The sequence below is a fragment of the Zonotrichia albicollis genome, chromosome 3 (genome assembly GCF_047830755.1).
Source record: "Zonotrichia albicollis isolate bZonAlb1 chromosome 3, bZonAlb1.hap1, whole genome shotgun sequence".
Classification (NCBI taxonomy): domain Eukaryota; kingdom Metazoa; phylum Chordata; class Aves; order Passeriformes; family Passerellidae; genus Zonotrichia; species Zonotrichia albicollis.
Window position 1 is genome coordinate 25,121,639 of NC_133821.1, and position 25,011 is coordinate 25,146,649.

General features: G+C 45.8%; 1 protein-coding gene across 7 annotated transcripts; it reads right to left on the reverse strand.

The window, feature by feature from the left end:
- Positions 1–7,746: 7,746 nt before the first annotated feature.
- On the reverse strand, positions 7,747–21,004 carry LOC102075018 (uncharacterized). Of its 7 annotated transcripts, none has more exons than XM_026794948.2 (10): positions 20,548–21,004; positions 18,753–18,827; positions 16,324–16,410; positions 14,557–14,668; positions 13,794–13,938; positions 13,028–13,141; positions 12,291–12,435; positions 11,734–11,882; positions 11,112–11,251; positions 7,747–8,718 (listed from the first exon to the last, which is right to left on the reverse strand). In XM_026794948.2, the coding sequence occupies exons 4-10, from the start codon at positions 14,660–14,662 to the stop codon at positions 8,597–8,599; spliced, it is 921 nt and encodes a 306-aa protein (XP_026650749.1). In that variant the 5' UTR covers positions 14,663–14,668; positions 16,324–16,410; positions 18,753–18,827; positions 20,548–21,004; the 3' UTR covers positions 7,747–8,596. The 7 variants fall into 7 exon arrangements, with proteins under 7 accessions (XP_026650749.1, XP_074393103.1, XP_074393099.1 ...); XM_074537002.1 differs by lacking the exons at positions 18,753–18,827; positions 20,548–21,004 and adding exons at positions 16,499–16,590; positions 16,621–16,760 and having other exon boundaries at positions 10,991–11,251; XM_074536998.1 differs by lacking the exons at positions 18,753–18,827; positions 20,548–21,004 and adding exons at positions 16,499–16,590; positions 16,621–16,759.
- Between the last annotated feature and the right edge of the window lie 4,007 nt (positions 21,005–25,011).

Below are 25,011 nucleotides of genomic sequence, written 5' to 3' on the forward strand. Positions count from 1 at the left end.
ATCCTGTTTTGCAGAACAAAACCCCCAGAGAGGTTTGTACTCTGTGTCATGGGTGCCTTCAGTGCACACATCCTCCCTCTGACAAGCTGTCAAGAGGCTTCAAGAACATCTTTATTGCTTTACACACCTTGGTTGGGAAAGCTTGAGCAGAGAGATTGGCTTTGCAGGAGTCAGAAGCCAGGCCTCTTCTCACACATGACATTTTGGGCACTGCCACCCTCCCAAACTCCATTAGAATCATTTCAGTGCGACAAAATAACCAGGCCCAGCCTTAAAGACGTCTCAAGCCAGATCATTGCTGCCCACAGGGGAATTGTTTTCACAGGGTTTCAGGGAGATGTTTCTTCCAGAGCAACAGGCCCCAAATATTTCCTGGGTTTGCCACGTTCTGCACTCCCTTAAAGCTGTGGCACCATCCAGGCCTCTTAAAAATAATTTCCTGGACATGCAGAGGAGAAACAAACAAAGCTTGGGAACCACAATCAGGATTTCAGGCTGTGATGTCACTTAGCCTTGCCTGGCCACCAGGTTCAGCCCAGAGCAGATCCTGGATGTGGTACAGGGATGGATAATGTCTGCTGGAGATGCTGCTCACAAGCAGCTCTGTTCCACAAGGTGAAGACCCAGCACTGCTTTGATTTTTGATCCATCAGTGCTGAAAGACAGGAGATCCCATCATGGCTGAGGAAAAGAGCTGCCTTTCTATCAGAAGAGGGAAGGGGGGTAAAAAAGATTCTTGTTTCAGCAGCTGAGTTGGAGTAATTTCCCAGACCATCTCCATCCCAGTGCTGTGGAAGGCAAAGTGCTGGCAGCTGCTCCAGTCCTGCCTCACACCAAGCATTTTTGCCTTTTGGGAAGTGTTTGAAGATCAAGAGGCTTCCAGAGGGGTGTGAGGAGATGAGTAATGAGGAAACAGCCTTTAGGAGGCTTCCAGTGAGGAAGCCCAACCCTTTATGCCAAGCCTTGCATCTTTGGAGAGGCTCAACCACTTCTGCATCTGGACAGCATCAGTGGAAGAGGGCGAGAAATGGAAGCTCCTTTTTCCCCATGGGCTTCTCTGAGTGACACATCAAAGGCAACACCATGGGAAACCCCACAGTGGGTCTCATCCTAGAGATGCCCTAGGGCCTTCCTAGTGTGGACTCTCTTTATGCCAGCCCCAGGTCCCAGTCTTGCTGTGAGCTGTTTTCCTGCCCTCAGGCACTGGATAGCCCCACGGGCTGGCTGAGCTGCTGAAGCTGCTCTTTGCCCATTCAGCAGCACATCTGCAATCCTTGAGAGGGTGGGAGCGAAGCATTTTTAAACTTAGCACTGGAGCTGTTTGGTAGGGCTAAAGTTCATCTCTCAAGAGCTTGAGTTTCATGTAGCATGAGGGCTGGGGTGACCCAGCCCCGACACCCCGTGCTGCTCACTTCCTCCATTTAACTGAATGAAACATATAAGGGTTCATTAATATTGAAAAAACCCATCTCACTGCACCCTCATGGCGGTGGAAATCATCTCAGCTGACTGCAGCAAGCTCTCTGGGCCCACCAGTGGATGCCTACGTGCAGGCTGTCCTCAGTATCCAGAGAGCAGATTAAAATTTGGCCAGGTTTTAGCTCAGGCTTTGTGGAGTGGTGCTTTGGGCACACACCTCAGGGCCTGGGCTGCAATTCTTGACTGCTTAAGGAGCACATTTGTAACTCATCAACATGTCTGCCCGGTTTACACCCTCGGGGGAAGCCCCAGGGACAGGTTTTCAGGCAGAGAATGGGGTGGTGAGCAGGGCTGGCATCCCACACAGGGACATGGGCACAAGATCTGGGTGAGGTCACCAGGGCAGCTCAGCAGCACAAGGCCAGGATCATGGGCATTTTTGGGATGGCTTTTTGCTTTGTTTCAGCTTCTCCCTGCCCAAGCTGACAACACGCAGCTGATACTGCACTCAAAAACCTGCTGCAGAGAGCAAAGAAATCCACAAGCAGCCATGGCTGGCTCTGCAGGGTTTGGATTTGCTGCAGGATCAGGCAGGACACTGCCTGACATCAGTGTCCCCACTGCCCCTGTAGGCTGGAGCAGCTCCAGCACTGGGGACACCTCAGTCTGGCAGCAGCTGTGTGACCAAATTTCCCAAAGGGCAGCAGGAATCCTCCCTGCCCTCAGCCTGGAATATGGGCAGGAGCACCACGCTCCCCTCCTCCACACTGTGCCAGTGCTGGAAGAAAAGGAAAAAGGATCAGATGCTGCAGAAGTCCTGACCTCATTCCTACCCTGCCTGCATGTATTTTGTGGTAATGCTGTGATAATTCTCAAATGCTTCCTTTACATTTTCCCAGCCAGGCACCAACATCGCTGCCATCACCCCGTCTCCTTGTCTCTGCAGGAGTGTCCTCAAGGAACACCTTTGCATTTGGCTGAACAAGATGTTCCTGTCTGAGGAACCACAACAGTGTTTTTCCTGGTTTTCCATCCACCCCACTAAACCACCAGCTTTTCTTCCTACTATTTTGAGTAGAATGCATTCCTCTGGCTAGTGTTATGTGGACAGTATGTCTGTGTTTCCTATCATCTTTTGGTCAGGTGAGCTTCAGGTTGGAGAGATGTGTTCCTGATGGAGTGATAACGCAGAGAGATCCATAAATACAGCGTCCCAAAGCCTCTCCTTGGGCAGTGACTTCCCAAGGAGATGTCAGGAGCACCCAAACAGTGGTTTGCTGCATCAGGGTAGGAATGTGCCTGGCATGACTGGTGTGCAGGGTCTGTATCTGGGTATCAAGGAGCCATCAGAAAAAAATGCCTCATGGAACATTTCCCCCTGCTCCTGCAGTGATGGAGGGCATGTGCAGCCCTCCAAGCCATGACTTTGCCCTTGCGGCTTTGGTATCAGGCACACAGTGGGTGTCCCCTCATGATTTCTGGTCTTCTCAAAGTGCATCTGTGATGAGCTTCTGTCTGATGGGACTTTTCTTACCAAACACTTTGCCACTCCTGGAGGGAACTTTCTTATGCCAAGGGTAGTAGGACTGGGCAGAAACATATTTGCAGGGTGAAAGGCACCCCATAAACCAGAGGAAACACAGTGGGTCTCCCAGGAGGCTGCATTTTTGGCCCAGAACACATCCCCAAACAACAACAGCATGCAGATATTTTGTCAACGCCATTTTTAACAGGGTTAAATTGAAGCACTGGGACAAGGAAACCCAGACTCTGGCTCCCAGGCTGGTCTGCCACAGCACTCAGATGCCTTTGCTCAATTCCTGTGTTCCTCTCTCAGCCCTGAGACCATTTCACAGCAAAATATTCCTCTATTCTGTTCCGCAAAATAGGTGGCAAAATATGCATTGCCACCAGGGTAAGCAGCAGCAACCACAAGGCCCAAACACAATTTGTTTTTTTCCTCTCTTGGATGAAGATATGTCATGGACCACTTACTCAAGCTAAATACTTTTCAGTAATGCCCATTTTTTTAAGCTCATGTTTTAACTAGATCAATGTTGAGGCCACCCAAGTTACCAGCTAATGTCACTGTCACTTCCAGCATTCCCTAATCAGCCCCACCCTGAGCAGACAACAATCAATCTGTTCTTCATTTATTAAACATCACATTTTACCAGCTTCTTGGCCAAAGGCCTTCAAGACCCTTGCTTCCCAAAGAGAAGGGAGAAAACACAGCATCCTTGTGTGGCTATTCAAGGGCTTGGAGTCAAATTTTCCAGCAGGGAAGGCCCGTGGCGCTATCACTCAGCCAATGCATGTTCTGAGCAGTGCCCCAGCTCTGCTGGGAGCAGGGTCAGGCTCCGGGGCTGCTCCAGCGTTTTTTCCCACAAGTTCAGCCTGTGCTTGAGTCCTGCCCCAGCCCAAAAGCCTTTGCTGAGATGCCTTTGACAGAGGGAGTGAGCTGATCTGCCGACACGGGGCTGTCCCAGCAGATAAAATAAATATTTAGCTGGAGAACATCTAACAGTTTTCAAAGAGCCCGGGATGGCCCAGCATGTTTAGACTGTGTGCATAGCAAAGGCTGCTGCTGTCTTTAATCATTTTCTTATGTATTCCACGCTTTTATCTGGAGTTCTTCACAGTCCTCCACAGGGAGGTTTGTCCTGTTCATCTCTGCATCACAGATAAGGGAATGGGGGTGCAGCCAGCGAGGGTGCTGGGGGTGCTACATTTGGAGCTGCCGTTCTTTGTGTTCCCTCTCCAAGGCCAGAGCTCCTCCAACAAGATGCCATGGGAAGTGCTTTCCATGTTTTCCTGCTGGTGGTGGCCCTTGTGGCTGGTGCCACTTGTGCCCACATCTCAGCAGCAGTCCCTGTATCCCACTGTGCCTCTTGCCCCTGGATGCAGCCAGGAGATGGGCTTGCAAGGTGGCTCTGAATTACAGATGAAAAGCAATGTTGCTTTCTGTTCTGCTGCTTTGCATTGTGGAGTAACATCTCTTCTCTCTCAGCTTTATTTATTTATTACTTCATTTCACAGATGTTTTAATATAAAGTAATTAGTCCTGAGGGTAGCGTTAAGCCAAGAACAAATTAGGCTGTAACACAATGTCTCCCCTGCCTGGGTGCTCTGTTTTTTGGGAGCCCAGCAGGCAAGGCTGCTGCCTGGACTCTGCCTGAGCTCTGTAACCAGGAGCATCCCGAGGGGGCGCAGTGTTCTGTGGGCAGGATGGGGCACAGGGAGTTCTGCTTGGAGCAAGCTGCTGCTGGTGGGAGGTGTCAAAGGGAAGCTGCCCCCATCCCAGCCTCCCTTCAGCTCCCACCACGGCTGAAGGGGAGCCAGCTGAGTCTTAAGGCAAGAAATGAAGCATGGTTTTCTCTGGAAGCTGTATGGGCTTTAATGGGAGCCTGACCCAATGTCTTATAAATTTTTTATAATATAAATCTTATAATTTTTTTTTAAAGAATTCCTTTTGAATTAACACATTTGCTTTCTCAGTACAAATGCATATTTCCCTTGCCCACAATTTCTCCCATACAACATTCTTTTGAATCAGATTTTCACAGAAACTTTTACTGAAAACAACAGCCTAGCAACCTGAGAAATATCCAGCCTAGCCAATACATCCCTATGGAAAAACTGTGACAAACTGATGGGTCATTCCCAAAGGGGGCTGTCTGAGCAGGAGCTGGCCCCAGAGTGGGGAAGGAGCATCCCCACACATCCCCAGACATAGCCCTGAAGTTACACCCCTGTGTAACTGTATAAAACACCCAGGGGTGTTGTATAGATCCCCCTGCTTCTCCCTATTTCCCTGTGTAGCCACAGAGGGAATCTCCGCAGAGGATGGGAAGTGTAAACCCAGATTTTATATCAGAAAGCAAAGTATACCTTTGTGTCCTGGGAACCTCATCATGCCTGGCTTTGCCAGCCCCCTCCATCTTCCAGCCCCATGGATCTAGGGGACTTGGGTCACATCCCAGGCTGGGCTACAAGGCACTTGAACCTTTTCAGAACCACCTTTTCACAAACTAAACTAATTTTTCAGGCCTTGCCTTCTTAAGGCCACCAGCTTTCCAAGAAATTTTAAATCCTCTAAAATTCACCCAAATCCCATAATCCCTCATGGAAACAAAGGCTGGACTGATTATTTTTTGCTAAAAGGTTGGCAGGCTTCCAGCTTTCTGAAATGCAGCTCTGCTGAAAGAAAAATCTTTTGTGGGCAAAATCATGTACTGGTGGTTTTGGAAAGACAAGTTAAAATAAGGCATTTCAGGAAAAATAAAAAGCCTTTAAAAATAGTCTTGAAGCTATCTCTATCCCCAAGTCTGGAAGAGGAAGGGTCACACTTATTTTTTATCTTCTTTCCCCCCTGCCCACTGAAAGAGAAAGGGGCAGGTGGTTTATTTTTAGGATCCTGTTCCTGCTGCAGATGCAAGAAAAGCCATTTTTCCCAAAGCTGGCTGGAGCTTTGTGTGCTGGGACAGCTGTGGGAACCTCTGTCTGCCCCAGCTATGAGAAAGTAGGGCTTGGAGGGGGTTTTGGAGACCAGGAAATTATTTGTGGGTGGCCAAATGAGGGTTGGGGTAGCTCTTCATTATCAAGGCAGTCATCAGGGGCTTTCTCACTGGGAGGTCTGCAAAGATTAAATGGGTGCTGCTGCAGCACCTCATCAGCAAAGGGCCTTTGAGTCTCCCCTCACAGCTGGTTTTGGGGTGGTAGGAGCAGGGGGAAGAGCAGCACCCACCCTGTGCCACCACCAAAGGGTGCCCTTGGGGAAGGGGCTCACATTCCTGAGCTGCTCCTCAGCTCTGGGGAGCATGGATGGGCAGGGAGGCATCTCACTCCCTGATGCCACAGCTCTTCCCAAACCCATCATAATCTCCTGAGAGTGCAAGGACCAGGGCTGCACAAAGCCCTCAGGATGTGGGTGCACAGTAGCTTTAGGGAGGCAGGAGGGGGTTGTAGGTTTGACTCCTTCCCTGCCATTCCTGATACATGATTTACCTCTGCTGCTGCCAGAAATGTGGAAATGTCTGGGTGAGCATGGCTGCCAATACCCCAAACCCTGTGCCCAAGTGGCAGGGGCCAGGTAAGAGGGTGTCACTTGCAAGGTGAAGCACAGCATCATTTGGGACACCCCTGCAATGACTTCTGTCCTCTCAGTTCTATAACAGCTTTTTGCAATTCCCCAGTCTAGCTTCTCCTTTACCATCCTAAATTACTGTCCATCCTGAAGCAATCCCTTCATTTTTAGTGACCACCTCATCCAGCCCGTGACACATGGCTCCAGCAAACTCCCTTCCTGGAGAAACATCCCCTCTGCTTCCCAGCTTTCATCTCCAGCAGGAGGACTTTGATTTTCTTGGCAGCTTTTGTGCCTCTGTAGAGGCCAGTGGCAATATGGGACAGTTCACCCTTGCCTGTGCTTTTGGAGCCCTTCAGGTTTATTAGACAGGATTTCCCTTTGCAAAAGCCCTGTCAACTCTCCCCAGACAATTAATTGCGTTCTTTGATACGGCTTCTGGTCATGTGGCCAGCACAGAAACGAGGTACAGACACCAAGAAAAGTCCTGAAGGCATTTTTCAATGTCCTGTGGAAAAGCAGCGCAGCTGCCCCAGTCCAGGAGCTGCTTACAGTGCTCTTGCTGGGAGAATACAAAACCCTCCCATGCACTGACTGCTGCACAGCCTCACAGCAGCTCCTCACCTTGCCTGGACCCCTTAATCCCCATGCCAGTGGATTTAATACCCCTGTATTAAAGAAGGCAGCTTATGGAGAGGCTGCTGGGAATTTATTAGCTGGGCTCTTGGGAGGCAGAGCCAATAAAATAGAAACTTAATGAGCAGCATGCTGGTCAAAGGAGTTTAAATAATACCTAGCAATCTACATCCTCCAACTCTTCACCTCCAAGGCTGAGCATCAGTGGAAGCAGCTACATCCGTGAGATCCCAGCAAGGGACCAGAGTCACTCTGGAACCCTGGGCATGGGTGAGGTGGGAGCCAAGACAGTTGCTTTAGATGATTTACAGAGTTAGTGGCACAGTGGTAGAATTAGCTGATTTATTTGAAAATTTTAAAAAAACCACACCAGAATGAGGAGAAGAATTGAATTACAATACTTTTGGTTTTTGCTAAATGTAAACAATAGCTCATGTTATTTTAGAATTTAGTTTTGTTAATAATACTGCAGGATGCACTGACAGCACCTTCCTGGTGCAAAGACTTTCCAGACACCTGTGAGGCACCACCAACTCTCAATTAGGCACAGGAAGGAAAGGCAGTGGTCCAAAAATTCAGTCAATCCAGTTTTAGGCTTCCTAATCCCAACTCAGAAGTGGTGAAGCCACATGAGAAGGCACTGATCCAGGATGAACTCGCTCCACCGGTTCAATTTTTTTTTTTTTTTTTAAACAGGTTTCCTTTGAAGCATCAGGCTTCACCCCAGATCAGGTACCAGCTCATCTGTACATCTAACCTCCTTCCAGAGAGGCCACAAACCCTCCCCAGTGAGAGACATCCAGCCAGCCCAAGCTGTGCACAGCTCAGGGAAAGGCAACACATTTGTGCCAGAAATCTCCAGTCACTCCCCCTGCCCCCCTGAACATCAAACAGCAGAGCTGGCACTGCAAAGGCAGATATCAAATTGTAGTATCTGCTCCTGTCATGCTGAAGAGAAGCAGGAAAGGAGCAGTGGCTGCCTGCAGGAGATCTGCAGACAGCACCAGGGCTTGAGGATGCTCAGCACCAATGGCCAAGGGAATGACAGACATCCCACTGCTCCCCTGGAACCCCAGGGACAGTTCACTTGGATCTGCACTTCAAAGAAAGGGAGATACCAAGGGAAAAACAAGAACAACTGTGTGTGCAAGCCTTCTGGGTGCCTGTTGGCAGGAGAAGAGAGCCACAGCCCAGGCACCACAAAGGTGCACAGGGCTGCTCAGGAACTTTTCCTGAACTTTTCCAGGGTAAAATCAAAGGGATTCAAGTCAGGGTTGTGAGTAGCTGATCCAAGGGAATGTGGGAGCAGGACACATTTGCAGATGCAAGACATCTGCATTTGGAATGGGGAATAGGAGAGAAATGCACAAGGAAATGGATACAGGAGGGAAGGACCAGCACATGCCCAATTCTTTTTTCTCCCTTTCAAGTATCAGCCACGAAGTGCCAGAGGTCTCAGGCCACTGTGCCTGATGGGCCTCGGGATTCTGATGCTTCCAGTGGTCTCTTCCAGTGTCTCCATATGACTAATCCCAGCCGAACAGCAAAGATCAAACATGTCAGTGCCAGGAGAACAACTGGGGAAAAAACACAGAGGCATGTTAGGCATAAAAAATGACAGTTCCTCTTGTCATACTTCAGGTCCCAGAACAGGGGTGTTCAGGAAAGAGAATAAAAACCACAATTGCCTGTACAGGATCCATTACCCCAGAGTTCTATCTCTCAGAGTTTTACTGCTATGCAGTGAAACTTGCCCAATGCTTCCAGGTCAAGGAATGTCTAAAAAGGGGGAGGCTTCCTGGACACAGGAGTTAAAATACATTACATTAACAAAATATTCCAAGAATAGTTGAACTATATAAAGAAACATGTCTAGTTTGGGAAAAGTACATTCTCGTCCTACCAGCCAAACCAGCTGAACCACTAAGAATGAAGTTTTGCTGGTAAGCACTACCTACTGCAGAAGCAGATCTGCCTGCCAGAGACCATGCACACCTCCACATTCCTGGTGGCCACAACCATCAGGAGACCTCCAACCTCCAGTGCTGCCATGGCTGTGGCAGACAAGCTTTGCCAAGTCCTGCTGGGTGCTTTCAGACATGGCTGGGCTCCAGCTGCACTTAGAGCCAAGGGAACTGTTCTGGAGCAGCTCCAATGGTGGTTCCAGTCCAGCATTTAGCTTTGGCCACTGGTATGTGGCAGTGGAAGGCTGAAGGGTGGGAACATGCTCCCTTCTGCTGACCCCGTGGTGGGAATAGGCATCTCAAACCATTCAGCAGGATTCAGAGTTCACACAGCTCAGTGCCTTTCACGTCAGCACAAACTGCTCATAATGGTACAGCTTCTGCCAGACTGTGATTGTACAGAATTTGGACAGCTTAAGCCCATTTACTACGGATGACTACACTCAACTCTGCTACAGTGGCTGGCAGCAACCAGATAATCCCAGGAAAACTTGTTAAGGCTAGCCTGGGCTCTGCATAGGGGAGGAGCATGTGAAGCCCTCTGTGGGTCAGAAGCTCATGCACTGCTCCCATATGCCCAAAAATACAGGGCAAATGGAAGTCCATAGCTCTTCCTTCTTTCCTTTCCTTTCCTTTCCTTTTTCCTTTCCTTTCCTTTTCCTTTCCTTTCCTTTTTCCTTTCCTTTCCTTTTTCCTTCCTTTTCCTTTCCTTTCCTTTCCTTTTTCTTTCCTTTCCTTTTCCTTTCCTTCCTTTTCCTTTCCTTTTCCTTTCCTTTCCTTTCCTTTTCCTTTCCTTTCCTTTTCCTTTCCTTTCCTTTTTCCTTTCCTTTCCTTTTTCCTTTCCTTTCCTTTTTCCTTTCCTTTCCTTTTTCCTTTCCTTTCCTTTTTCCTTTCCTTTCCTTTTTCCTTTCCTTTCCTTTCCTTTTCCTTTCCTTTTCCTTTCCTTTCCTTTTTCCTTTCCTTTCCTTTTTTCCTTTCCTTTTCCTTTTTCCTTCCTTTCCTTTTTCCTTTCCTTTCCTTTCCTTTTCCTTTCCTTTTCCTTTCCTTTCCTTTTTCCTTTCCTTTCCTTTTTCCTTTCCTTTCCTTTTTCCTTTCCTTTCCTTTTTCCTTTCCTTTCCTTTTTCCTTTCCTTTCCTTTTTCCTTTCCTTTCCTTTTTCCTTTCCTTTCCTTTTTCCTTTCCTTTCCTTTTTCCTTTCCTTTCCTTTTTTCCTTTCCTTTCCTTTTTCCTTTCCTTTCCTTTTTCCTTTCCTTTCCTTTTTCCTTTCCTTTCCTTTTTCCTTTCCTTTCCTTTTTCCTTTCCTTTCCTTTTTCCTTTCCTTTCCTTTTTCCTTTTCCTTTTTCCTTTCCTTTCCTTTTTTCCTTTCCTTTCCTTTTTCCTTTCCTTTCCTTTTTCCTTTCCTTTCCTTTTTCCTTTCCTTTCCTTTTTCCTTTCCTTTCCTTTCCTTTCCTTTCCTTTCCTTTCCTTTCCTTTCCTTTCCTTTCCTTTCCTTTCCTTTCCTTTCCTTTCCTTTCCTTTCCTTTCCTTTCCTTTCCTTTCCTTTCCTTTCCTTTCCTTTCCTTTCCTTTCCTTTCCTTTCCTTTCCTTTCCTTTCCTTTCCTTTCCTTTCCTTTCCTTTCCTTTCCTTTCCTTTCCTTTCCTTTCCTTTCCTTTCCTTTCCTTTCCTTTCCTTTCCTTTCCTTTCCTTTCCTTTCCTTTCCTTTCCTTTCCTTTCCTTTCCTTTCCTTTCCTCAGATGGAGCTACTGGAGCAGCCAAGTGGGTGATGGAGCACTGCAGGACAAACATTGCACTGGGAAGTGAACTTGAGACAACACAAGCTTTGGGTTCAGCCCGAGGCTCATGCGCAATGATTTCTGCTCTGCTCTTTCCTTAGCAAAACAAATACCTTCAAATATGTCCCTCGTTCTGCTTTTAACAAGTAATGCTTTTCAAGTGGCAAGTCTCTGCACTCAATACAGATGTGAAGTGTTTAGAGGCCCTCTTTTGCAGGAGTTGGGAAGATTCACCTATAAAAACGTCGTTGGTCAGTGTGGATGAGAACGAGCCGCTCCTGCACGCACTACCAGTCAGAGCTGCTATCACCACTGGGTACACTGTGAGGTTGTAGCGGACGTACTTGTCAAGAAAGTAGTTTTCTAGATAAAACCTGGGAAGAAAAAGAGTGACCAGAATAATAATTTTCTCTGTGTTTTGTTTTCCATTCTCTAGGAAAAGAATTAGACAGCGAATGAGGGGTTTTGTGGGCCAGCTGTGACAAGAGCCCAAAATTTTTCATTTACTAATATTCAAAAAGTCATAAATTATTTAATTAAGGTAACTTTAGGGAAAAATAAAGCCACGTTTCATATGGTTTCTGTATCACACCTTCAGATGTAAACTTAAGGCAGGCTGGGCTCATGCAAGTCACAAAAACACATTCCTGGCCCACAATACTTATTGGCACTGCTGAGATCAAGGGATAAAAGGTCTGCCCAGACTCCCAGTTCATCTGCCATGAACTATAACAGAGGCCTTTGTACTCGGTGTTGGGAGAGGGACAAGTGATGAGTGAATTGGAACAGCTGGTCACCACTGGTGAGAGGTGGAAGAGGTTTCTGAGGCTTGGTGGGGACCCGTGGGGTTGCTTACCATATCACCAGGCTGAGAGCCAGGATGCTCAGGGAAGCAGTGGTGGCTTTCTCATTGGGCACGTTCCACTTGTAGATGAGCACGACGGCGAAGTTCAGCAGCGTGGCGATGCTGGTCCACGTCAGGTACAGGGCCAGCCCGTTCTGCACCTGCCACACAGCACAGCAAGGGACAGGAGTGACACACTCTGTTTGTCTTTGGTGACCCCTAGGCCCCGCTGCAGTTAAGCCAGACTCCTGGACCTAGCTGCAGGAAAAGTCCCTCAACACAGAGAAAAGGTGAAGCCTTGCAGTCCCGAGGGGCTCCAGAGATCCAGCCCAGCTATATGTCACACTGGTATCTCAGGAAGTGCCAAGAACAGAGCCCACTCCCAGTTTGTGCCAAGAGATGTAGATGCCTTTCCAGAAGGTTTGCTAAGAACCTTTCTGTGCAGGGCAGAAATTTTTCCTTAGCTATGTTCTGCCACTGGATCTTGCACTTTTGATACCTCCAGCACTGCACAGAGGTTGTTTTTATTTCCCATTTACCCACCGGACAGCTTCTCAAAAGCCTCATACCAGAATGCGGATGAGCCAGAGCTCAGCCTTGTGAGCCTTCACAAACCACGAGGAATGGATGCTCAAGGCTCGGTGGGAAACATAAAGGGAGGCACACGTGGTAAAAGAGAGGACTGCCAGGAACACCAGGGCTGGAAGGAGGTATCTAGGACAAAGAACATGAACACACACAATAGACATCACATTTTTCTCACTGGTGTCACAATGCCTTAATTTGTAGCTTTAGTGTTTGGCCTTTACTGTCTCTAAGTCGATCAGCCTTTAATAAAGGTAATCACTACACATAGCCTTCATTTTGATGTATTGCTGTTGCTCTTTTACTCTGTTAATCATGAAGTTGTTTTTCTGACTCCAAGTGATTTCTTCACCTCTTGACAGGGTGCTCTCATAAGCCCTTAATGTGACCATCATTATGGAAACCATCCAAGGCAAGGAGCTTAACTGTGTTAATAAAGAGAGACATGGCTCCTGTCTTACCTGTGCAGGTAAAAATGTAGAACAGCAGCTTTGAGGAGATCTTAGACTTCAATGACCAATCTGTTTCATGGGCAAGATGACAACATAATGCAAGCCCCCCAAACTTTTATGAAGGCTACATTTTGGCAAAGCCTGGCATGGAGTTTTGCAGGCATGATTAAGTGTTCACACACAAAGTTAAAAAACATAGAGGAAAAAACCAGTACTGGGGTGATCCCATCAAGAGTGTTAAAAAGTATTTGTAACAAAAGACAACTTACTCTCGGTCCCACAGAAAGAGCCATCCAACATTGAGGCAATTATTCAGACACCATGCCACATAAAAAGGTGTTGGCAGCAAGTCTGGCTTTATGAAGACATATCCAAGTTCATTCCTGCCAGGGAAAAGTGGGTATGAAGAGAGGAAAACAATGCCTGCATTGACCAAACAAACCTTTCTGGCCTCATTTTCCTTATATTAGGAGGGACTTTATATTGGAATTAAACATTTTGGCTTAAATCAGACTATTTCTCCTCTGTGTCCTTCTTTGATACAATGCAGAAATACCTGTGGCTTTCCCTGTCAGGCAGTTATTGATCTCATTACCCCAGGAAAAGTTTCCAGTCCAGTTCAACAAACCAAGAGACTCCCCAGTGCTGGTTGTTTGATCTCTAACAGAAAGTAAACTCAAAGCATTAGCTCTGTAATCCATAGCCCCTAGCAGTGGGTAAGTGCAGGTACTGGGTAAATCTCTCAGATTCCCTGAATCACTGGGAATGAATCCTCATAGAGGAGTTTACACACTTTGATGCCTGTCCACTCTTTAGAGGAGTTCATGTACACCTGCAAACTGCTTCCCAGCCTTGGATGCTGGACATAAGGGATGCTCCAGCCACAGAGCTTCAACATGCCAAGTCAAGACAGATGGCAGTGGGTTTGCTCTTGCTAGAAACCCCTGAAAGGAAGGGAAGAGACTGAGCTACTCCAAAAGGGAAGAGTCACTGTCGCTGCTCATTTATGCCATAAAGAGTAAATAGGGAAAATACCTTCGACAGATCCCCGACAGGGCATAGAGGAGCCAGGCGAGCTGCCAGGCGTAGATGACGTTCCAGATGAGGAAAGTCCAGCCAGCTGGTGTGAAATCAGTGCTGTACTTGGCAGAGATGTTTCCAGGGGTTGTCCTGAACACACCTGTGGAATGTTATTGCAGGCAAAAGTGTTATTGCATCCAGAGGATGGGAAAAGACTGCTGATTTTCCTTAACCTTCAATATTCCTCCCTGCCTCAGTGGGTTCAAGGATGATGAGAGCATGCCCTTGGTGCAAACCAGCCACGTGCTGCAGTTGGTTTAGACATCCATTATGGGATCACTGTCCCTTACTGTGAGCACCGTGCCCCTGCCCTCTTAGACAGAGCCAGAAAAAGCAGCTGTCTGTGTAATCCAGAGGATGGCATGATGGCATTTCCTGGCAGATTCAGCCAGGTAGTGCTCAAATGCAGCACCACTGTCATCTACAAACCCACAGCAGCATCCTGAACATCTTCCACCAGGGATACAAGGGTGTGCAAAGACTGCCTTTAAACCAGCATCAGATCCAGGTTCAGCAGGGACATTATTTGGATTCCAAGGGACTGGTTTGGCTGTAAACCTGGAGGGTGCACCAGCTACTTCCGGCTTTCACAGAACAAAGTGTATTTGGAGAGTTGATGAGGCAGCAAACACATCTATCCCATCTAAGCCACCTTGTATCACTGCATGATATAAAGCATGAAACCCACCTCTGAATGAAGAAAATTTGCTTGCATTACCTTTGAAAGTCCCAGTGGCATTTCCAGCATTCATTATCACCATGACCGTGAAAGTAGCCAGAGACAGAAACATCACCAAAATCTTCAACTTGTGTAGAGCATCCATCTTACTCTGAAACACATTAGAGATATTGTTGGCTTATCCTAAAGGAAGCCTGGATTTGTTCCACATCCCAGAGACTGTTTTAGAAATAACGTTGTAAATTCACAAATTTTAACTGCCAGCTTTTATTTGTGGAGTTTTCATTAGAACTAAAAAGGCCTTAGCATGGGCTAGGAGCATCTCACTTTGACGAGATCTTGTGAGGTTGCAGAATGGAAATGGGAAGCTTTGGGAGAGCCACATGCTCTGCCACTCTCCGTTGCAAGAGCCATAACTTGGGTTTGCCTAAGGTTTTCACAAAGGCCTAAATAATTAGCCCACAAAATTAACTTATCTGGCATCACTGTTTTACTGAAGCAAACAGGCTCATCAATTTTGCCCACTCTAGGAAGCAAATATGAAAATGTTGAAGTCTTCACTTAGCAGCCAAGTGCCTTTTAGTTCAACATAACTTCTCACATTTACCTCTCTAATCCTCTAACTCTGACAAATTAACTTCCTTTCATGGTGCTATTACCTCCTCATCTACTGGCTGCAAATAAGCTTTAACTGCTTTAGGACGTCTCAAGCACTTTATAGACTATAAAATCCACATTCTACAATTTTTCAAAGTTAGTAAGTAGTGACTTGAGCTTTCCCAAGAGATTTCCATTAGTCCAGCATTTATTTTATGCTGGAAAAGTTTAGTGGCACCTCTAAGAGTAAGCACATACACACCCAACTATAGGCAACAGCTTTATTTCTCCTCACAGCTCAGCACTTGAGCTGCTTTCTCTGTACAGTGGCACTTCAATGCTTTCCAGGGTTGGCAGGAGTAACAACTGAGTTGTTTCACATTACTCAGTCTTGAACAATAAATTCCAGTTCCCACTTCAGTGAATTGTTTTATAGTTCCAGGCTTTGTTCACAGAACGGGCTGTATCCAGACACGTCACAAGGAAGTGGGAAGCGAGGTTCTGTTTTCTGTGAATCTATACAAGTTTTTTCCCTTTTCAGTTCTATCTTAACAGAAAAACACCCTTTTAAAATATGAAAATTAAAATCCTATGTGGAAGAATGCAAGATATGAAATCCCAAGTAGATTTATGTCAATCAAATTGTAAACAACATGTTCAACATGTTGTCTTTAACAGATACACTGGATTAGCAAATTTTGAAAAGAAAAATCCACCGTTGTATTATTGTGTTATACTATTATATTGTACTATTAGAGATATCATTTCTGGCTCAGGAAATAACTGACATGCAGATTTCTGAAAGCCATGAAAACGTAGAAGAAAAATATCCCTGTACACTTGTCCATGATCAAGGAAAGAATATACGAACAGGACATTTTCCTGCTCCAGTACACAGGGTTAGCTCATCCTGTGACCTCCTTGCCCGGCTAAAACTCTGACTTCCCACTGTCCTGCAGTTGACTTCAGCATCACATTTCTTTTCCATTAGCATATTTTGAAGAACCTTGATTGCACAGCTTCAGAGAAACCCGTGTTTGCTTACAGAAGTCCAGGAGGAAAGCCTTATTAAACAGGTCAATAGTTTCACTAGTGCCTCTCACCTCCTGCCTCCCTCTAACTTACTGCTTGCAATAAATGTCTGCAACACTTCCTGCCTGCAGTCTCCAGTCACAAACACCCATTAAAAGAATCAGAAATATTACTCACAGGAATCCACACAGGCTTTATGGCAGCGTTTTACAGCTGTGGTTCAGCTACAAGCGGCGCTGGGGAGTCTCCGCCTCCGAACCCTATCTAAAGAGATTTCATACAACTGTCAGCAGATTAATAATCACTTATTATTATTAAAAGAAAAATAAAAACTCACAGAAGTTAAACATACTCTCTGTCTGTGTGCTGCTGCAGCCTCCAATTGGCTAAAGCCTCCCAAAAACAAGCACTTATGCAAGAGAAATGTGATTACTTAACCAAAGCCTTTTATAACAGCCAGACATTTCATATAACCTTTTATAACAGCCAGACATTTCATATAACATTGCACTTTCCCAACTTGTTGGCAGACAGTAGCTAATGAGTGCATGCTCTGGGCTCCTGCCTGCTTTGTCCTTCCTCGTCCCTGCCAGGGGGAGGGAAACCGAGCACTTAATGTGAAATACTGCACCTCAAAATCTTAGTGCTCCGGAGCAGGAAATGCTGGCAGGGGGTGCTGGAGAAACAGACTGGATTTGGGGTTTGGGCAAGATGGAGATAAAAATTGTTTGAATTGGAAGGGAGCTGAGAGATCATGGGGCTCCAACAACCCCCCTGCCATGGGCAGGGACACTCCCCACTTGACCGGGTTACTCAAAGCCCCATCCAGTGGCCTTAAACATTTCCAGAGATGAACACACAGATATAATACACAGAACCACAGAAAAGTTTAGGTTGGAAAAGAACTCCAAGATCCAGTCTGAACAAAAACAACACAGATCCATAGTCTGGATCTATGAGCATCTTCAGATCTTCCTACATCCCCAGATGGAGATTGGGTCACGAGTAAATTTTCATTCTTTGATATACAAAAGGCTCCTGCCCTGCAGTGCAAGCCCACCCCACAGAAGCAGTGCAACCCATGCAAGCTGATCAGTCTCCACCTGCACCTCTGTCTGCTACAGAACCACAATCTCACCACATCCACTCCTTTCATTTTATATTTCTGCTTGTTTCCTCTCAAATTTAAACTTTTATAGCCAATTTAAAATATTCTTCAGCATCAAAATGTTATTTACCTTGTGCAGCCACAGTGCTTACCAAGCAGACAGTCTGGCTGGCAACTGCCCCATGTGAAATATAAAGGCAGTGAATTAACTAGCAACTATCTTCACCCTTTGGAAACAACATCATGGGACTGGGAATTAACCCAGCTGGAGCTTCCTTGGCCATTGAGATGGGGTGGAAAGCCCATGTGAACATGGATTTGCCAGCTGTGGGAAGTGCAGGGCAGCCAGCCAGCACTGTTGCTGTCTGTTTGTCTGTGTAGGTGGGAGGTCCACCCTTTGGAGGCATTCTGAGGTCCACCCTTTGGAGGTATTCTGATGTGGAAACCGGTGGTTTAAGTATGATTATTTCTTATTAGCCAGACAATGTGTTGTGCCCTATACATGGATCAAAAACAAGAGCTGCTTGTGCGTAGCATGTTCCTTGAAGAAGACAGAAGCCTGAGCTCACAGCATGGTGGCATTGGCATTTTTCTCTCCTTTTTTCACTTTGTGAACCCCTCAGATATGTACACACTGACTCTGCCCATGTCCTAGAAACTGCCTTCAAGTCACAAGGTTGTAAGCACTTGTTGCAGCAAGCATGGGCTGAAGTACAAGCAGAACCATTACAAACACTGTGTGGCCTTTCCCTCCAGCAGATTAAAATCTTTTTCTACACTGGAGCATGTCTTATTTATGGCCCTCTATGCATATCTAGTGTGTATAGGCATATATATGTCTTTATCATCAGATAGTCCGAATGACCTCAGCACAATGTCAGACATTACATTTTCATCCAAAAAATGGGTGGCCTAAAATTCCTCACTGAACACAGGCCATTTTATCAAACATGTGCCTGTTAGGCACAGCTGGTCAGCCAGGTCCATGCTGACCTAAATCTAGGGAAAGTTCTCCATGCAGGAAACACTGGACAAGTGCAAGAACCAAAATTCACCCACGTGCCCCCCCCACACACCTTGCTGCCCCATGTTCTTGCTGGTTATTCCAGAATGCATCTCTTGTTGCAGTGAGACCAGTGGAAGCAATGCCACCACAGTGGTGGCCTTGTCCTCTGGCCACACTCTGTAATCCAGGCACAGACTTAAAGCCCACATTCTGGGTTTCAGAAGGTTTTGGGGTTTTTTTTCAGAATAAATCACAACACAGGCCTTGGATAAAATATTCAAAATTATTTTATCATGCAGCTCTACAAAAATCCCCTCAGGTACATCTGTAAAATACAGAGCAATGTACTTAGTGCTTAGAAAGTTATTAAAATTGAATGTCTCTTGCTTCACTAGGCTGCACAGCATTCCCAAAAGTGGGAATGCTCAGGACAGCTATAGCTTTAAGATACCAAAGTTAAACTCAAAGGAAGTTTTTATGGAAAGACCCTACCTTTCTATAGTGTATCTTCTCTGAGAGAACTTTCAGGCTTATTTCTTCCACATGGGTTTGAATATCTTTGCTGGCCTGTTGAGGAAATAAAATTATATTGTCACAGGAGTGGCAAATGCCGTTATATCAATTTCAGACAAGAAATGGCTGCTAATGTTTGGATGCACAAAAAGAAGCATGATAAAATCCATATTTACAAGAGGATGTGTCTTGAAATCCAGATAATGCTGCTGAATGAAATCACTGGAACCAATTCCATGACACAGGCAGTGGTTGGTACATTTCAAGATAAGTTGCTTTGAATCAAATATAAGTTTGTATTCATCTGGCTCATGATAGAGTAAAACAGTTTCCAACTAATAGTTATTTTACCATCAGGGCAGTTTTCCACTGATAAACAGAGGAAAATCCAGGCTCTTCCTGTATAACCAAAAAATCTTTAAAGGGTCTGCCTTTAGACTCTTTACAGCCCTCATTTGTTTTAAGAGAAGAAGAAAATAAATACGAAAAGAAGCTGCTTTTCAAGAAGGAGAGATCTACCATGCCCACCCCTCCCATGCCCACTCCCTGCAGCCCCAAGAGGTGCTCCAGCAGCAGCTCAGCCACCAGCACACCCAGCTGAGCAGGACTGCTCGCACTGGGACCAGAGCTCCACTGTCACTCCCCCACGCTCTGTAAGCCATGTAAGCATTTACAAGGTGATGAGCTGGCATGAGCAGACTTTGTGCTGGTATTAGTGCCCTGCTGACAAGAGGAAGATCCTATATTTTTTTTAAAACCCTCAACATGAATCCTCCTGCTAGTAGCTGAAATGAAACATTATGAGCACAGACAGTTTGAGTCCCAGAACAGAAAGTGGAAGCCAATTGCTTTCTACCTCGAGATGCCCCTGTGGAGGCCCTGTCCTCAAAATAAACTCATTTTGCACTGTGCAGGAGCTGAGAAAAGTTCATCTGCGGGCAGCTCACCCACCTAACGGCACACACTGCCATCAGCAGGAAACTCCAGAAAGCAAAGCCCCAGAAACACCTCCCCAGCAAGGCAGGAGCTCAGATATTATGATCAGCCTGCCAGAGCCTTCTGTCCCCACCACCAGCAATGACAGGTTTAAATCCTACAGTTATTCTGCACACTCAGTACTCCAGTTTAATCCTTGCAGCCACTTGCTCTAACTCTAGGGCTTTCCCAATGTGCTTGGGCAAACTGGCACCCATGAGTCAGTGACCTCTTTGGAAATCATTTTCAGGCCAAGTTCAGCAAGTGTTGACAACCAAATATACTAATCTTCTAACAACAGCTCAAGCATCCTAATCCTGCAGTGGGTTAATCTGGGTGCCCTCAATGCCAGGGATTTGCTTTTCCTTGCTGCTAGAAGGGATGGGATTTGGCTCTGCACATGAGGATGGGCACACAGAGAAGAGGATCTGTGTTAGCAATCCCCTTTGGGTATTTTAAGAAGGAAAATCATCTGCTTTTTATTGTTGGAGAGCAGAACAGATCCACCCTTTGGCAGCAGGGAAATATCCCTATGTTTGAAGGAGCAAGAAAAGTAAGGAACTCACTACCCTTGTATTTTCAACTTGACTTTAAGCTGCCATGTTAAAAATCACTGACTCATCTCCAAATCTTTTCATTGAACTCTAGACTAAGGACATCATTGCAAACATTTATGTAACTCAAACTAAGCCCTGCCAACTCTTGTGAGAGAAAGAGGGTAAAAGACAATGCACTTTTTTCTCTAAACTGAACTTCTAAGAAGTAATAAAAAATATTATCCCCAGATGTTCTCACTTACTGGTTAAGGATTGGTGAGTTTGCCTTCTTCAAAGGCAGCCCAAGAGTTTTCCTGCAGCAGTGTCCAGTGTCTGCCAGGCAGCATCCACAGCATCAGCCCAGGAGCACATCAGCAGGAAGGCACAAGGAACAAGGAACTCAGCTGCACAACCACCCCTTCAAACTGGATGGCTGGGAAGGTATGAGGAGAGCAGCATTGAACAAATACACATTTATATGGCTGGAAATCTTCAATTTATAAACTTCTTAATTGCATAAAGGTTATTTTATTAAATCCCATGGCATTGCTGTTGCTCACAGGAGACTCCCATGTCCTCTTCCACCACTGAAGGAACGACAAAACCAAGAGCATTCATTCAGCACCCTGCTTGCTCAGTGTCACTTCTCTATCCTTATTGATTTTAAGAACACACACATATTATTCTCCTGGACACCTCATCCCTGTCACCTGGGAATGCTCCACAAGCATTTAATTGTTTCTCTCCCCACAGTTCCATGAGGAAAGCAAAAGCCAGCCCCTTGCACTGTCTCTGAGCCCTCACTGGGTACAGGGGGCTGTTTTGCAGAGCTCTCAGGGCCACCAGCATGGCCAGGAACAGACACAGACAGGAAGGGAGGAAAGGCACCTGGACTGTGGTCAGAGCACAAGTTTTTCTCACTTCTGTGGGAGCAGAGGGAGAGCTGCCTTCATTTATAGCTGCAGCATCCAGGTCAGCCAGAACCTCTCATGCAGAAAGCCTGCTGGAGAGGTAACATGGGTGGCCTGATTTTCTTTATGGTGCTTTTTTTGTGGCACTTCATATGCCTCAGAGCAGTAGTGTCACCTATAATTGGCAGCATTCAATGCACCTCTCAAGCTGAGCATTTAGAAAATGAGAAACATTTGGATGGCAGCAGCTTTCCTACAAGAGGGCAGCATGAAGATTAAACAGTTGACTTCCATTCACAGCAGCTGAGTGCCTCACTTTAGTAGGAATACTCCTTTAACATAGCAACTTTGCAATCTAATTATCTAGGTATTTTTTAAAGGCAACTAGAGTTTATATTAAATGTATATGGATCTCTATCACCTCCTACATGATCTATTAGCAGAACTAGAACATTTAGTATCATTACTGCCGGAAATTTGTGGAACAAAACTCATTGCAAGACCCTAGAGCTAGGGAAAGTGATTTTTTATTAAAAATATTCCAGTAAGTTGGTCCTACCCACTCCCATTCTCCCATCAATATACTCACATGCACAGGACAGTATGCATCAATATCTCAGGATCAGCCAAGTACAGCAGGAAGCACAAAGGATAACACCACCACTCCACTGCCTCTTTGGGATGGGCTCTTCTTCATTTATGTACTCACCTTTTATACCTTTCAGCAGTGGATATGATGATCCTGTGTCTCACCCTTCAAGAGTTTCAGGCAAAACTGAGTCTTTTGTTACCCTTATCTAGGCATTTCACAGTTTTTCTGCTGTGGGTCATCCTCTGGTCACCTTATCTCTAAGGCTCCAGTTTGGGTTTTGTCCTCTGGTTATTTATTTGCATGAAACACATGGTGTGGTTCTGCATGCCACTCCTTTAACCCTTCATCTGCTGTTTTTCTGGTGTTTTCAGGCAGGCATTTCCATTCACATCAGTATTGGTATTTCTGCTCCAAAACCCCCACATCAAGCATGTTTTACCCACTTGAGATCCTGGCACAATTTGGAAGCTGTTAACTTCCTGTGAACCAGGGCAGGGAACAACTCTGGCAACAAATTACCCAGCTTCTGGCTGGCCATACAGAAATGCAGAGGTTGAAAATGTCTGTGTGTTGTGGCAAATTTTAGGCAGCAGTCCCTTTAAGTGATTCTCTTGTTTATATGTTACCACACAAACTTCATTCACCCCCTTCCCACATCCATATCCTTGCTTCTCTGTCTGCTCATCTGTCTCATTCTCAGTATTCCATACAATTTTTCCCATTCCCTTTCCCTTAAAGGAAATACCACTTCCAAAGGCTGGTTTCTGCCAATGTCTAGTCTCCCACAAGGATGTGCAAAAGTATTTTCAGACCTATCTCATCAGAATAATTTGGCTACTTCTTGAAGGCAAAAAAGCACACCCTTTACTCCATGTTCATCTTCCAGACAAATTTCCAGGCTGCCTTTCAGAACATGGAAGTGTTCAAATAATGAAAAAAATTATTTCAGACAGAAATTTAAAGCAAAACATCAGTTCCCTTCTAAACTTAGTCAAAACCATGGAGACCTCTTGTACTGTAACTTCGAAGAAACAAACCAAGCCTGAGGCAAGAAAGAAAAAATGGAAAATTGCAGCAACAAGGGAAAACTGCAGCCAAAGTGGGAATTTTGGAGAAGTCAGAAGGGAAAAAAGGGAGCTCTAGCAGGAAGAATAAGGAAGCCATAACTGCAAACAGTGGTGTAATTTTTGCCTACAGTAAATGCACATGTTACTGAAGATGTGCATGCACATCCATATATCCAGTTCCTCACTTTTCAGCCTCCCCAGAGTCCTGCAGTTGGTGTTTTTATTCCTTCAAGCTGGAGACCAGGTATGTCCATGGAAAACTAGCTGAACTCAAGGTCTTTACATCTCAAGAAGGTGAAATGCAGTTTATCACAGAAGCCTTTTTCAATACACGAAAGGTCCCAGGCCCTGCCACCCACCACTGGAGGCCTGCCTGCTCCTGCAGATCCAGATGAGGACCCAGTGCACGTCCAGTGCAGCTGGTGATTTGGGCTACCTGTGTTTTGGACCTGAGATGCCCTATCTTGTCCTTTGGCTTGTTCTTTGGAGGGACTAGAACTCTTTCCTGAGGCAATGCAGAACATCACAATTGTTTAGGCTGGAAAAGACTTCTAAGATCATTGAGTCGAAATGTTAAGCCTGCACTAAACATCTTTCCAAGTGCTACATCTACACATCTTTTAAATACATCCAGGGAATGGTGACTCCACCACTTCTCTAGGCAGGCTATGCCAGGGCTGGGCAATGCTTTCAGTGAAGAAATGTTTCCTAATATCCAATCTAAATCTCAGAATACCAGAAGCATCCAGAAAGGTCAGAAGCATGATCAGCCCCCTCTTTCAAAAATTATTAGCAGCAGATTGATGAGGACTGAGGTCCCATGAGTGTCAGAAAAGGCCAGTAAGAGTCCAGACCCTGTGCGCATTGGAGAGGTGCCTCTTAACATATTTTCCACATATTTCCAAACCTTATGTTGTCCTAGCCCAAACACCCTTCGGAGTTATCATGGTGCTACTTTTTGCAATTCAGTCATCAAAGCAGTGTCCGCCCTTCCTCCTTTTCCTCCTTTTCCTCCTTCCTACTAATTAATTTTTAAGCAAAGCTTATGGTGTTAGCAGTTTTGATCTGGTTATTCTGTTGAGCCTTGCCTACAGTCAGAATCCACAAAGCCTCAGTGGTGCCATCACTGTGAGCTTGCTGTCATGCCCAGGAAGCCAGCCGAACTATCAGCTCTCTGGATAATAGCACGACAGCCTTTTCTCCTGCATGACAGCTTCCAAATGTGTGAAAGTGCCATCAGCACAGGGCTTTGGCAGACTCACAGACCAAGGCTCCTCACTGGCACCTAAAGTGGGCCATGCAAGACTCAGAAGACTGGCCAGTCAGTCCCCACCCCTTTCTCATCAGCTTTAGGAGCTCAGACACAAGTTGAGGCATATCATGACTCATTTTGTTTGAAAGTTTGTAGAAGTGACAGAGTCAGGTCCTACAGATAAACACAGGATCATTCTCACCTAGTGTATTTTTTTTTAAGCCACTGGTTATTACTGTAAAAGAGGTTATGTATAGGCTACATAATCTGCCTGTGTGCCACTTGGCCCTGCAAAGCTCCTGTGCAAAAACACCAGCAGGCCTAAGACCCACTTGGAAAAACTCACCTGCTGCAAATCAAGGAAAATCGTGGCTGGTGGCAATTGCTTAGACTTGCTCTGACCACAGATACTTCCACACAGAACTCACCAACAATGTGAGAACTCGGGAATTTCACTTTCAAAAATTAGGAGATACATGCTGAAAAGAGCAATCTCAAGCAGCAAAGGTTTGGGGATTTTCTTTTGGCTTTTTTCCACCAACATAGGACCATCCACACCTTACATGCAGGGTGTTTTTTCTTGAGTGTGTTTGAACCACAACAGCTCCAGTGTTATCCTTCCTAACTTATTCATTTTTTGTGGCAAGTGGAGATCAAACCTACCTGTTACCGTGGTAAATCAGAGTAATAACAACAAGATCCATCATTCATTATGATGAAAGGACTGTCATGGCTGGATCACATTACATCAGTGAAGGCCATAAATCTCGTGTTTTACTCCCCACAAAAAGGGCACTTTCCCAACCAGAGAAAGCTGCTGAGCCAGAGATGTGCTCTCAAGGCATGTGAGTGTTCTGCAGGAACACATCTGTCACTTGGCAGTGTTGTCCCAAAAGGAGAGCCCT